Source organism: Meleagris gallopavo, chromosome 4 (assembly GCF_905368555.1).
Source record: "Meleagris gallopavo chromosome 4, MGAL_WU_HG_1.1, whole genome shotgun sequence".
Lineage (NCBI taxonomy): Eukaryota > Metazoa > Chordata > Aves > Galliformes > Phasianidae > Meleagris > Meleagris gallopavo.
The window spans coordinates 36,589,770-36,604,827 of record NC_139407.1 but is presented as its reverse complement, the minus strand read 5'-3'; the positions used below and the strand labels follow the sequence as shown (position 1 = coordinate 36,604,827).

At 37.4% G+C, this 15,058-nt stretch overlaps 1 protein-coding gene across 1 annotated transcript in view; it reads left to right on the top strand.

The window, feature by feature from the left end:
* The window catches only part of ANK2 (ankyrin 2), a 230,440-nt gene extending 216,899 nt beyond the window's left edge, over positions 1-13,541 (top strand). Inside the window, exons 41-48 of the mRNA XM_085222883.1 lie at positions 971-1,250; positions 3,077-3,341; positions 4,788-4,880; positions 5,335-5,418; positions 7,020-7,184; positions 9,058-9,240; positions 10,297-10,388; positions 11,279-13,541. Coding sequence (XP_085079009.1) covers positions 971-1,250; positions 3,077-3,341; positions 4,788-4,880; positions 5,335-5,418; positions 7,020-7,184; positions 9,058-9,240; positions 10,297-10,388; positions 11,279-11,462 — 1,346 coding nt within the window. The 3' untranslated portion in view covers positions 11,463-13,541. The remainder of the gene's footprint in view (positions 1-970; positions 1,251-3,076; positions 3,342-4,787; positions 4,881-5,334; positions 5,419-7,019; positions 7,185-9,057; positions 9,241-10,296; positions 10,389-11,278) is intronic.
* Positions 13,542-15,058: the final 1,517 nt, after the last annotated feature.

Below are 15,058 nucleotides of genomic sequence, written 5' to 3'. Positions count from 1 at the left end.
TGCTGCTACGATGCTGTTGGAATACTTGAGTTTACAAGTCCTATTTAAACACTAAAGAAATATCTTAAAATTGTACGAAGTAAAATCCTCTGTTTTCAACTGATACTTTTACACCCTTAACTTAGTATTAAACCAGTAGCTCAGAAAAGTATTAGCTGTAGACATTCCATCTTTATGTAGATGATGTAGGAATAGGTCATATTTGCTGTATTTAGCATTCAACTGTAACAGCTAGTTAGTTTAAAAATGTTAACCTCCATGCCTTCTTAAATTCAGTACAAATAGCTATGCTTTCCACCAAGCTATTCTTTGGACTTTAGTTCCCAGTGAACGTGGCTAGTGAAGAAAAACAAGAGCTCAGACATTAACAAACGAGAGCATGTCAGTTGTCTGCTGGATACAAACGAACATGTTATTTTACTACTTCTACAGGATTAGAGAATGTTTTTTTTTTTTTAATTTTAAATGTGCTTTGAAACATTTGTTTAGCTAATCCTCACACCTCGCACCATATCCAATTTTTCCCCCTCAGACTTGCAAAGTAATTAATTTTGCAGCTATACAAGCTAAGGACTTCTGTAAGCTTTTTTGTTTGTTTGTTTGTTTTCCTGTAAACAGCTATATGAAGGACAGGTAAAAAAAAGGTCACTAAAACCTCTTTCACTCTTTGGGAGAAAAAACTATTGCAAATCTCCCACACTTCGAAGTGCCTGAGATTAAATGGTGTAGATAAACTTCTGTGCAGATTCTATTTTGCCTGTTACTGTCAAGATTCAGTATTGGGTAATTCTAATGGTAATCCAGTGATCCTTCTCCTGCTTAGAGAGGTTATACCCTCTGCCACTCAAGACTTCTAAAATCTTCAGGTCATTTCATTGTTTTGGGGATTTTAAATGCACATGGAGAATTAGAATGACTTTCTGTACTCTAAAGAGACTTGTAATGACATTTCTCATTTCTTTTTTTAAAGGGTTTTCTGTACTGCAAGAAGAACTGTACAGTTCAAGACATAAGCCAGAAGAGAGGCACAGAATGTCTAAAGACAGTGACCCAATGGAACACCCTCCCATCGTTTCTGAGGAAGATGTATCTGTCAGTTATTCTCCTTTTCAGGACAGTACTCCTAGGAGTGAGGCAGAGCTTTCAATGGCTGAGCTCCTAAGGCAAACACACAAAGAACAAGTGGAAGCTGAATTCTCAGGGAAACCCCACAATGTGGTAGAAACAACATCTTCACACCATGAATATTTGTAAGTGTTGAAAGATGACAGTGAATCTTGTGTAGAATACATTCTCTCTTCTCTGTGTGATATGAAGATTTTAACATTTGGATTCAGTAGAATTTTCCTTCAGTTTTGCTCACAAGTTCAGTAGTTTCTTCTAGAAGTTTCCATTTTTGATCCATGTGAAGGAAGCTGTAAGGACTGGGAGAGAAAATTGGTCCTTTGCATTGACCATGAAGAAATAAGCTAGTTCAATGCATTGAAAGAAGACAGTTACTTTAAACTTTTTTCCCTAACAAAGAGTGTATTTTTTATGTTAGACAGCAGGTAAATAATATGAGAGAATCCTTTCTTCAACTTCAGGATGTTGTTTTTGAGTTTAGGCAAAAATTTAGCTAACTTGATCATTACTTAAAAAACTCCTAATTACATAATAACAACTAGATTAAAAGCCAATCTGCAAATCTCAGATGGCTAAAGGAACAGAAGGAGGGCTTTACATGGACAAGGCAAAAGTACTTAAAGGAACAACACATAATAGACTTAGATGACCCGTGTGACATAGCTTTCAATCCTGAATCAGCTTTGTCAGGGAAGTTGGTTTCATTTGAAAAGGAACCTGAAAAAGTTTCTTTCTTCCCACTGTCACTAATCTTGTGTTCACAGTGATAACACTACAAGGTTGACTCAGGTGTTCATGGGCTAGCAAAATGAAAGATTTCCTTCTATGTGATTTTCCTGAGAGCAGTTAGCTTTGATATGGATAGCAGCTATCACAGATCGTAGAAAAGCTGGAGAAGGCTTCACTGCAAATACTAACAGCTGATATAAATATTATTTGTATATTTTGTATATTTATTTGTATTTCTGTGCATTCAGAACAAGAATTCCTTAAAGCTACTCTTATTTCCAAAGATAAAATATTTTGAGACAATATTACCGACACTAAAATGAAAGTAGCAATGACAGGAAAATTTCTAAACTTCATGTCTACTTTAAATTAGAAGAAAAAAATGGGCTAGATGTAAACAGCTTATAAGGAACAGCTTTTTAAGTAGAGAAAGCGTTTGTTAGAAAAAGTATTCTGTATTTAGCCCAATAAATGGGGGAAAAAGACTGGATCGATACTGTTTAACTTGTACTACAATGAAATATTTTCTTTCTTCAGAACACACATTTTTGGAGAGCAGCAGTTGAGGGGGTTACAATAGATTGTTGAAGCCCATCTTATACCAGGAAAAAAACAACACATAACACATCCAAGTTATTCTGTCACTGCTACTATTACTGTTATCTAGTCATGATTTATGGTTATGGAAAAGGGAATCTGGACTAAGATATAACAATTTCCTCAGTTAAGGGAAAAGCAAAGTTCTAGAGCTACATGCTTTCTAAGAAGTTTAAAAAACTGAAGATGTAATTTTGCAGGTTTGCTATTTTTCAGGCTGTAATTCCACCACTTTTGATATTTTTTCTTTTAGCAGTATACATGAAAAGAGAGAAGTCAGCCTCAAAAGATGATTCTAGGCAGTGAAACAGTTAATACTTGCACAGACTGCATAAATTAAAAGTGGGGTCACCCTGGCAGCAGAGTTGGACAAAGATTTTGTGATAAAGCTCAATTAGATCAGTTAAATTAATATCTGAAGACACAATTCACCTACATGAAGCAGAAAATTACTGCATGTACATTATGTTTTAATATATGCATCTGTACTTACTGCCAAGGAATATCTGTTATTTCTAGTCTTTACTAGATGGCATAACAGTATTTAATCAGTGCATAGATGTTCATTTATGGAAGCTGGAAAGGGCTGCATTGCAGTTATTTTCCTCGAACCTTTAATTCGCAGTGTCACAACTCCTGGAAGAGAGCAGGCAGCAGCAAGTGATACATCTGCACACTTCAGTGCAACAAAGGAAGAGAGAGAAAAAACATCCCCACAACCCTCATCATCTGCTCAGAGAGGTGGTTCTCCCATCATCCAAGAGCCTGAAGAGCTCCATCTCCATCAGGATGACCTCTCTCCAAGGAGAACTAGTCTAGTGATAGTGGAGTCAATTGATGAACAACCAGAAAAGCTTGGAAGTGGCTATGAGGAGGAATCTTTAGAAAAGGTAAATAACAACTTTTCCTCAATTGACACAGAAGCACAAGTTTTATGTCTGGTTCATTCCATAAGACGGGAATATTTACTAACAGTTACAGACAGCCTGATTAATCTGTCTGCCACTGAGCTGTTTCTCTTTCTTCTCTGGTTATGAGAGCACTTTAAATCATTTGTATAGAGATTTGGAAACAAAAGCAAAACCAAAATCCTGAAATCTGAACTGTGATTCAGATTTTGTTTCCCCTGCCTGTCCTTTGGTCTGTGGCGTTTAGGCCCCACGCATGTGAGAAAGAATTACATAGTGCTTGTAAGACATGCAGACACAAACCACGTAGAAGTTAAAGCTGAAAAATTTATGTAATGAGATAAAGTTACATTAAAAGTTTAAGAAAGACAAGAGCATTGTGAAGAAAGTCATTAAAAGTATTGTAAACTTAGTGAGATGGAAAAAGAATATGACAGCAGGGTGTGCATTAGAGAAGACTAAAGATGTACTGGAAGAAAAGACCTTGCTGTTTATGTAGTTATGTAGCATACGAGCAGTAAAGAGAAAGAGACAAAGGATGGAAGAGAAAAACAAGAAGTATCTGATGTAGGTCTGTCTGTGGCAGAAGAGGGAACATTCTTGCATATTTTGTTAGGAAAAGTCCAGAGGGAATAAAGGACAGCAGCTGCATGGCTTTTAGTGGAGAAATTATATTATTTGGCAGCTTCAGGTTTCTGCAGAAAAGGCTGACCTCAACTATGACATACTACTTATTCACTATAGTAATCTCCACCTCCCCCAAATCTACATTGCCTCTTGCACCTTCTTATTTATTCTCTCACTTATGCTTTTTATCTTTTATGCTTCCCGACTATTTCTTTTCAGCTTCTCTTTCTCTTTCGATCTCTTGATTTAAATTTTGAATTCTTTCTTGTGCAGGACACTTGCAACTAATTTTTCTTGGATCTCTCTGGCGCCAGAACTGTTGATATATTGTCTTATAATTAATACTGTTTAGTCTTACTGCCTATATGCTGTGCTACGCACTTCTAAGGATGAAGGATTAAGAGGTTTTCATATGATTTTCTGTGCAATACAGAATCTGTATGCAGTACATATGAATTTCCAGAGGTGGGGGTAGTAACACGGTCTAGTTCAACTCAGCCATGTCATGCAACCTATTTCAGGTTTGTCTCTGGCAACCTTAAGAGCACCAAGACTACTAAGAGCATCTTACCATTAGTACCATACCTTCTTTTCAATATGCTAATGAATAGCTAACTTATAGTTAAGTGGCAAAGCTTCCCTCCGGTTCCTGTGTAAATGTTTCATAGGTTAATTACAGTTAAGAGGCCAAAATCATAAAAGTAAAATTTTGAAAAGATGAGTTTAGATAAAAACAAGACAGAGCCTATAAATACTGCTAATGCTGCATACAACAGAGCACTGTTTCCATGCTTCCAATAGGAGTTAGCAGAGGAGTTAGGTGAGCTGGAAACCAGCTCGGATGAGGACGAGATGGTAACTACCAGAGTCGTTCGTCGCCGGGTGATTATTCAGGTACTAAGTGTGGAATGACTGCACAAGCCAATGGTGACTAAGGCCAGGGTAACACCTTTCGGAGTGAGGCTGAGACAACCACGTGGCTGTTATTGCAACTGAAGCTGGAATGCTCCTGAATAATGCATGATCGTTACATAAATCATTCTAATACCTTTTCAAGAAAACAGGATCATAGTAATACCTTTTCTAACACAACTCTAAATGCCATTAAACACTTCAGCAGGAGGACAGAGTCTTTATTCAGCCCAATCCACAACACCATCAACTAACATGTTTTTGCCTACTGTGGTACAATTTTTCTTTGCATGTTCTTAGATACTTATTTGCAGAATAACAAATCCTAATATTTCTAAATTTTTGAATTCTAACTAACTGATTTTAAAGTTGCTTTTTTGAAAAAATTACCTGCATTAAAGCACTGCTTCATGAAAGTTTGTTCTTTGTCATACAGGCCGATAGTATGCCTGAAATGCCACCAGAAACAGTCACAGAAGAACAATACACAGATGAACATGGCCACACAGTGGTAAAGAAGGTATTATCAGTTACACCCCTTGCTACCTTCTTACTGTCCTATAAAATGATGATAAATCCACATACATCCCCAAATTTCTTTTGTGAAGGTTCATCATTTTAATAAATTAAGCAAAAACCACAACAGAAGTTCTGTTCACGAGAGATTCCAAAATATGAAGATTTATTCTTATTTACTAGATCATTGTGTGTTATAGTTCATAACTTGACGTACTTTAATTTTCCACTTAAACCCATATAGACCTCAATTTATGAGAAGAAGTTTTTTTAATAAAACAAACAAACTACTGCAACAACAACAGAACCAAACAATTTTATCTAAGAGCGTAAATATACCCGTATTAATGAAACTAATGGAAGGCTAGAACCACAAGTCACCTAAACTCAGACTTTAGCCCCTTGAAATCTGTACTCAGCTGTGCCCAGAGTTTCCTAATTTTGTGTAGCTGTACATACAGTTAAACTTTTGTTGTTCTCTGTACCATAAATGATTTGTATGATGGCCTCAAGTATTTTCAGAGCTTGGTTATAAATTTAATTTTGAACAGCATGGAAATGTAATAGGAGTTTCTATCCTCCTTGCTTACCTAACAGTTCAGTGCTTAGACAATTGGTCTAGGACATGGCAAACTTCTCTACTGTCTCCCAATAAAATATCATAGACACTCAGCTGGATAGTATCCCTCTAGAAGCTGTTGGAAATAATTTTGAAATAAAATGACCTGCCACACTCCCTCTTCCCTCAGACAAATATTTCCAGGCTTGGGTGAGTATACTTTGACTTTATTCTTTTGGCTGCATCTGGCTGAGCCTGGGCAAGTATTACCTTCACCTCTTACACAAACAATCTGATAGATCTTCATTTCAAATAAGCTGTTGGACAGCTTAATGTTGTAACTGCTTAATGCCATCTCGTCAAAAGGGGTGGGGAAAATATATGAGAATGTCCAGTAAAAGATGCATAGCTGCCCTCCTGAGAGATTTATCTCATCTTCAACCCTGTAATTCTTTTCTGCTCCTCTTTGCTTGGCTTGACAACACCTAGAAAACTTAAGCATCAGATTAGGTCACTTCAGCAGGTTAATTCTAGCTCACTAGTGCTGAGCAGAAGATAGTACTAGCATTGAATTATCACTGTAATGACCAAGTCACTGTACAGTTCTTGATACAGTACTTGATAGCTAAGCTCTTAGTTAGAGAAGCCTTTTAATTAGTGTTTTTGAAAACACCAGCTTGAAAATGGCTTTTAGCAGTTGTGCAATTGCAAACAATGTTCTAAGACACTATACTGTTTTAGCAAGTCATTTTAATATGTGTTGTTGTTTTAACTGTATATGTATCCTCAATTCACTTGTGAAGTAAGTTTATGGAAGCTTTGCTATGCAGTAAACTAAGTAGAGCCAATGCATCAAAGTGCTGCTGTACTATAGGCGAGTATGTGAGTACGTGTGTTAAAGCCTTAAAAATGCTGAACCCCACCTATGCAAGTTTTCGTATGTAGGAAAAAATGCCTTTCAACGAAAGCATGCTATTTAGAGAATAGGAAGAAATGATCTATTACTGTTAATTCTTTTGGGACAAAGTTCTATTTCATTCCTTCAGGTCACTAGAAAGATCATCCGGCGATACATTTCTCCAGATGGCACTGAAAAAGAAGACGTCATTATGCAAGGAACACCTCAAAAACCCGTCACGGTTGAGGAAGGAGATGGCTATTCCAAAGTTGTAAAACGAGTTGTGCTGAAGAGCGACAGTGAACAGTCAGAGGTGAGATCTACTTTGCTTATTGTTGTACAAAAGTGCAGTAAGCCTTCTAAGAGCATACTTTGTATCATTGAATCATTTGCATTAGAAGAGTCTTTTAAAGATCATCTAGTCCAACTGCCCTATAATGAACAGGGACACCTACAGCTCCATCAGGTGCTCAGAAGCCCCTCCAGCCTGACCTTGAATGTCTCCAGGAATGGGGCACCCATCATCCTTATGAGCAACCTGTACCACTGCCTCACCACCCTCACTGTAAAACATTCCTTCCTTATATCTAAACCTTCCCTCTTTTAATTTGAAGCCATTTCAATTTGTCCTTCTACAGCAGATTCCGTTAAAGAGTCTGTCCCTTTCTTTCTTACAGCTCCTTAAGATACTGAAAGGCTGCTCTCAGGTCTCCCCAGAGCTGCTTACTTCTCCAAGCTGAACAGCCCCAGGTCTCAGCCTGTCCTAGTAATGGAGTTGTTCCATCACTGTGATCATTTTTGTGGCTCTCCTCTGGACACAGGTTCAGAGCTACGTTTTAATTGTGGCGAGAACATTCAGTTCTAGATGATTTTTTGAAAAGTTCTCTTGCAGATGGAAATGCCTCCAAAAAAAAAAAAAAAAAAAAAGAAAGAAAAAGAAAAGGAGAGGGTGGAGGAAGGGGATAGCTTTCTTTGAAAAGAAGATAGAAATTTTATGATTTATGAAAAATATTAATTTCAAAGAAAGCAGTTTTGTATTAAGTTGACACGCAGATAAATGGAAAATATTTGCTATTATGTCTCTTACTCTAATAAGGAAATTAGTGAATACTGAAGTTAAATGATCTGATATTCTCCAAATTTCTGCAACTAAGCCACCCTATGACATTGCATTAGGTTTAAGTTACTGATACATTCTTTGCTTTGAAGATGCTAAACAAAAAGGTTACTTTTATGCAAACTATTTCAAGGCCAGATAGTTTAAAAAAAAAAAAAACGAAGAAAAATACAACCCGAAAAGGTTCTCAGCTTATCTTCTCCTGCTTTAGATCACCATGCAGCCCTGTAGACACTTACACTAGCACAATTAAGGTAGCAACAGAGTGGCATGAGCAAATAAGAGGGGTTGAATTCAGTAGTACTGCAGTTGAAAGCAACTTTTAACAAATGATCATTAGAAAAGCTAAGAATGTGATTGGTATTCTCTTTCATCAGAATTAATCATCAGAATTAATACCCTAGGAATTAGTAATTCCTTAGGAATAAGGTAACAGAAAAAGTCATTTATTTTAGTTAGCTTACCGTATTATAGAATTACTCCTTATCCTGTGGAGCCCATATAAACTAAATTTGTGATTTTGCTTGGCAAATTATATTTTTCACTTCTATCTGGTATTCTGAAATTCCGGTCTATGCTCCTGTCAGTTCCTTGGCTTATACGAGTGTTAGTCATCTCTCTGAAGATTACGGTAACCTTATGATACAGACTGACACTAATACTACCTAAGTGAATACAGCAAGGATTTGCAGCAGGAGGCCCACTTGTTAATTGGTGTTATTCCACTCACCTTGGAACAAACAAGCCAGTATGGCAGCCTGTGGTGTGGTAGAAGGCACCTTTAGCCTAGTACTGGTTCCAGCAACAGTTTTTACCCTGCTAGCATAAAGTTTCCCAACAGAACAAATTATTCAGGGCTGTTCCTGCTGCCTGAACAGGTACATATTTATAACGTCTTTTCCAGAGTTATCAAAAAGGTAATAAAATGTACACTGGTAATGTAGAAAGTAAAACATTTCTTGTTCTCTATGCAATGATTAAGAAACAATGGTAGAAGAACTGAAAGCTTAGCTAGCTAGTATCTGCTACATAAATCATATCCAACCTAACCAATTTTCTCACCTTCCAGGTGACTTTGTCTGAACCTGGTGTTTTGCCCAGTGCCTCCAATTTCCAATCTGAGCCAGTAGAAGGCCGCAAGGTCAGCAAAGTCATAAAGACTACTGTAGTGCAAGGAGAGAGAATGGAGAAACACCTGGGGGATGCTAGCTTAGCTACTGATCTTCCATCAGCCAAAGAGGACTTTGAAGAGGTAAGAATACCTTTCCCATGTAACTATTAAACCAGGCCAGATTACTTCACTGAAAGTTTTGCTAGTGCAGTATCAAACTCAACCACTAAGTACAAACTGTTACACTTAACCATGTTATGAAAAGCTTTGATTTAAAAGATTATATAGAGTATTTATGGATAGAGTCTACATTTACAGAATTAACTGTGAAACATTAAGATTCCTGGAAAAATAAGAAATCCATGGAGGATTTAAGTTGATGGAAATGTTTTGTGTGGTTACTCTTAAAGCTTTAAGTTCATTCACACATTACCCCTTATATCGCTGATTTTGGTAATTGACGCTGTTAATTCTACTCTCCGGATAAACTGCTGTATCACAACAACTACTTTTGTTCATGAAGAAATTGCTACCAGCTAATTAGCACCTTTTCTCTTTTTGTATTTCTTCTGATCAGGTTAGACATTGCAGTAATAGAAAAGGAAAGGTGCAGGAAGATGGCAAAAGCCAAAAGCTGTTATGCCCAGAACAAAGAAAAACCCACCTCCAGCCAAAAGGACATAAAAATGCTGCCTTTCTAATTTCTTATTTTATTTTCTATGAACTATTAGTAACAATACTTGGTGAAAAACCTTGCCAAACTCAGTTCCCTGCTTCATCCATTTCAGAAGTATCTCCCATCTATTTCTATGCATACAAGTCTATTACTGCTAGCTCTCAGAGCAGGTAGCTCAGACTGACAGGTAGAAAGCGTGTAAAAAGAAAGAGTATTTCCTACAACAGGAAAGGGTTGCTGTATCAGTTGTTGTAAGCAGATGTAAAGGATGATGTAGTACTTCAAGGCCTTGATTTGAACATTTTCAAACTTGAAAAAAGTTCTAAGACATACTTCAGTAAAACTCTCAGCAGTGTGTAACTATCCTACATAAGAAATTGTTACCAATCTGTACAGAGGAAAACATGTAAGGAGTTCACCATTCAGCTTTGATTGTATGAGGTACTCAAGCATGAAAAAAATTATTTTCTGTCCTAGCTTTCTGTCCATGTTTTAATTGGAAGTTTATGTTTTAATTTGAGGCTTTGAGCTTTACAGGCAACCAAATTAAATTCCAATTCCCGGCATTAGTAGAAAAGGAGATCATGAAAGAGGATGGATCAATTATTAAAAGGTTTGGCTTGGCATGGCAATGAACTGCTACCAGAAAAAAATTAACAAACTTACTCTGAAAGCAAGTGAATTTAAGTGTGTCTTAAGTGAAACCACTGACAGCACCTGACTATTTATTTACAAAGCTACTAAATGTTATTACTAACATTCTCTTACAGGAAGGGAAGTGTGCACTAGGAAGGCCTTGCAAATAGTTGAAAGTGCTCAGTAAAAAAAAAAAAAAAAAAAAAAAGGATGTGGTGGCTTGGCAAGAGTACTTGGCTTCCCGTGGTCCTCTCTCAAGGACTCTGATCAAGAAGCAGGCTTCTGGTGAAGGCTAACAGAAACATGCATTTGCCTAGATCTGGAAGAGGCTGAGTGACATTTATGGTTCTGACTAGTAGAGCAAAGCTAGTTCCAATGGGGTGAGAGAACAAACAATGAAAGACTATAAGTCACTAGATTGCCACAAGTACAGTTTTAATGACTTAAGGAAGACCTGCACGCATTCAAGAAATTGTTAGCTTAAGAAGCTGAAAATACCATGAAGGAGCCTTTAAGTATAGGACAACTTTGTAAGCTGACATTAAATACAGCAAGGAGGGAGGTCCTGTGCGAATGTCTTGTCTTGCATAACCTTGTATTACAGCACATTTTTGCTGAACATCTACAACTGTATGCTTAATAAGCATGAAGAAATGAACCGCTTACATTATGAAAGCCAGTTAAAGCTGTGGCGTGTGTTGTATTCAGAATGAATAAAGAGCATCTGACCATAGTTTAAATTGCCAGCTACAATTACTCTCATTTCACTTTTAAACAACAAAAACCCCTAAGCCTCCAGTGGGGGAGCATGCTTTAAAGCCTTCAGAAAGTATGGGCTATGATTGCTTTCTCTTTCTCTCTCTTCAGGACAACACTAAGTAAAGCCAGCACACAGAAGAGGACTGTGATGAAGGATCGGTATGGAAAACATGTTCACATAGAAGAGCTGGATGACACACCAGAAGCGCTACCACAGGATGACCTCCAGCATGACCTTCAGCAGCTTCTTCGACACTTCTGCAAAGAGGATTGGAAACAAGATGCAAAATAAGAAGCTGTCACCCCTCAACAACAACATGTCCATCCAGTATGCAGCATTCATCTTTTCTAGGTGTAGACATTATGACCTACATAATCACTGGAAGACACTGCCATTTCTACTTGTGCAGATGCAGTGAATTCATTTTTTCCCCTGTATTTGATTTTGGGTTTTTATTTGTTTTTTTTTTTTTACCCTGTAAGCTAATTTGTGACCAAAGATAGCATCCTTCATTTGGATGATTTATTCACCGAGTTGTCGTCTTTGTGCTGTACTGGAACCTTGTCAGCATCGCCACTTTTTGCTGGTCCTTTGCTTCTGCACTAGCTTCACAAAACTGCATTTGTCAAACCAACTTCATCTACAGGCCTCTTCAAGTGACTATGTACAGGCATCATGAAAAAAGGGAGTTAACATGTAAACTGTATATAGCAAGAGTACTTGGACTTACTTATGAGACTGCAGAAAACACACTGCCTATGAATACTATTAGTGTCGTGGATTACAAGGTTTGTTGACACTGGTGAACAACAGAAAAATAACGTTAATGCGATCAACTGCAAACACTGACTGAGGAGGAAGCACTGCAGATCTGCTGCTGCATCCATAAGACTTCCAGTTTAGGGATCTATTATTATAGTTAAAGGCTCTAAGAGTCAGGCTAAAAACCTGGAAATTCAGCTGTTCTCATGAAGTAAGAGCTGACTGTGGCCATCGATACTTTTAAGACCTTTGGACAGCCACTTCAGGATTTCCAGAAAAGAAATAATTAAAAATATCCAATTAGGTAACCAACTTGCTAGCAGCTATATCTATGGCACATTTGCATACGGTATTAAAATCTTTTAGATCTGGACGTGTGGCAGGGTGTATTAAACAATTATAACTACAGTAGTTTCCTGTTTTCATCACTGCTTTAGCGAACCACATTGTCCTGCTGGCCACTGCACTGTAGATAACTATGGGAGAAAGACTTACACTATATGAAAAGATAATTAATTCACCATGTTTTAATCAAGACTGCCTCTTTTCAGATACATGCATGTGGCATTTGAAGGTCAAAACCAAACCTCCTGTAATTGTGTCAACCTACTATAGCCCTCTAAGCACTGAGCGAGCAGTTTTTATCTTCCAATCAAATGTTTTTTAAAGAGAAAGTAAGTGCTCACTATCCTCAAAAGCCAGTTTCTGTTCATATTTTGTTACCTATCTATATATAATATATATTTCTAAATCAACCCTCTGGAAAATCATGATAGCATGTATGCACTTTTACTTTAAAAAAAGGGAACAAAGATCTGACATACTTGGTATTCTATACCTTAACATTTAGAGGTGAGCACTGCAGCGTTTTAGACTATATTACACATGCAGACACACTAAAGGTTTTTAAACAGCTGTTTGATTATTTTTTTTTAAATAGCATGCTCAAGAACAGATTAAAAACAAATCCTCTCCTTTAAGATTAATGCTTTTTCCAAGCTTACCTTCTACGATTATGGTTTGGGTTTATGACTCACTCAGTGCTCAGAACAAGGAAGGGCACTTCTCATTAAAGTACAGATGCCAAAAGCATGAGCACATCTTGGGAGCTGAGGCTCCCTGCAGACAAAGCAACCTGAGGTGCCATGCTAACACTTTTTTTTGGCAGGCAGAAAAAAAAAAAAAAGTGTTTTGGCAGCCAAAATGAATGAGACCCTTACTAAAACATTTCATGATACATCGATGGCTTTCTTATTGTCAAAGCACAGGATGATCTTCAAGAATGGGGCTCTAAAGAAATGCATTTCTGTTGTGTTATTTGCGGTGCAGATGATGTTCTGTGTAACAACATAATGGTTATTCACCTCTTATTTTGATTTTTTTGCTGTGTTATCAAAGAACTTGAATACTGTGAGAAGAAGTGAATTTTAAGTTGATGAATCAGCATCTTGTTCCCATGGTGATAACACTAATTGAATATATCTATGAGGGCATGTATTAGTTAAAAACTAAAAAAAAAAAAATACAACACTAACAATACATAGCTGCAATGTGTACAATGGCTGATTTAACTAAATAAAAATGTACAAGTGTTAAATGTAGCAACAATGGCTCATTCTCTTTTACTGCCAACGCACCACAAAAGGACCAGCATAGATTTGGGCACCTTAAATGAACTAGCATGATTATAATTCCTCTGTACCCAGTTCTTTATGATCTTTTAAATTCTGCTGTTCAGCAGTAAGTACAAGTCCCTATTAACAGTCAGACACACATTGTTGTGCTGTTTTTCAATTTTTTTTTTTTTTTTGAAATCATTGTTAATTCTTTTTCAAGAGCTCTGCAACATTTTCCTTCAAATACAAGCCAGACTGGCTATGTTATAGCCAGTTACTTTTTCAATAGCCACAAGTATTCACTACTACTCATGAGAGTCTCTCCTCAAGCAAAGGAAAGGTAGAGAAGAAAACAGGAGGGTGAATTCCTACCATGCCTTCCATCCTTGCAATGCACAGAAAATACAGGGAAACAGTTTTACTGCCCAAAGGCAGCACTATAAATCTGTACTAATTTCCATGCTTGCAGCTGATCCCTGCAGCACAGGAGCCCACTCTAGTGCAGCACTCTGCCTGCTATTCATTTACTTACATTCCGCCTGCATGTCTCCCCAAAAACCAGCTAGCTCAGTTCTCCTACTGACAGTCTCTCACATCAGAGATACCATCTATGTAAGCAGTTTCTGTACATGCTCTTAAAGGCTCACAATTCTAGTTATGTGCCTAACCCATAGGCTTTTGCCTTGATTTTTTTCCCCCCACTTTGTTTTTTTCTCTTTTCCCAGTGAAACAGTTTAAAAAAAAAAAAAAAAGCAACCACGAGAAACCACTGCTCCCACCCCCTCCCGCCAAAAAAAACAAAACCAAACCTACCACAACACTTACTCCATCGCAGCACCAGGACATTAGCTTGAGATCAAAAAGACAAACACTAGAGTTATGCCACTATTTCAAGACATGAAAATGAATTTTTCCATGTGGGGCTATTAAATACACTAACGAGCAATAAAAAAAGCTTTATTTCTTCCACATCCGCCTATCAAACCATGTATCAGTTGCACAAGCAGTGAAAAGGCAGTGGTGACATTGCACATGAACACCCCACAGTCTGCAACTGTGCACCATTCCATGCCTGTGTGAATACAAGTGGCCCCAGCTCTACGTGCCTCGTCCTGCATCATTTTGTTACCATGGGTGCTGGTGGAGACATGGGACAGAGGTAGGCCAGTATTGTTAAAATATTTTTAAAATTACAGCCGAGCAGCTCTAGCTTTACTGTATCATCACTTTTCAAATAGAAAACACTTTGATTCTGGCCACTTCTGGAAAATAATATCTGAAAACAAACACCTGTTCATGTTTGTTTAAAAAAAAAAAAAGAAGAAAACAGAAGTCACAAAATTCAATGACTACCTTTGTGCCTGTATGAACTGGTGAGTGGCATCAACAATTTGGATAACTTATTCTCCCCTCTCTCCACTTTAAGAGATAGGGAAGACCTCATTTCTGTAAAATGAAAAAAACAGCACCTGCTGCTTACCTTAAAATGGAGCATTTTTGTAAAACCAA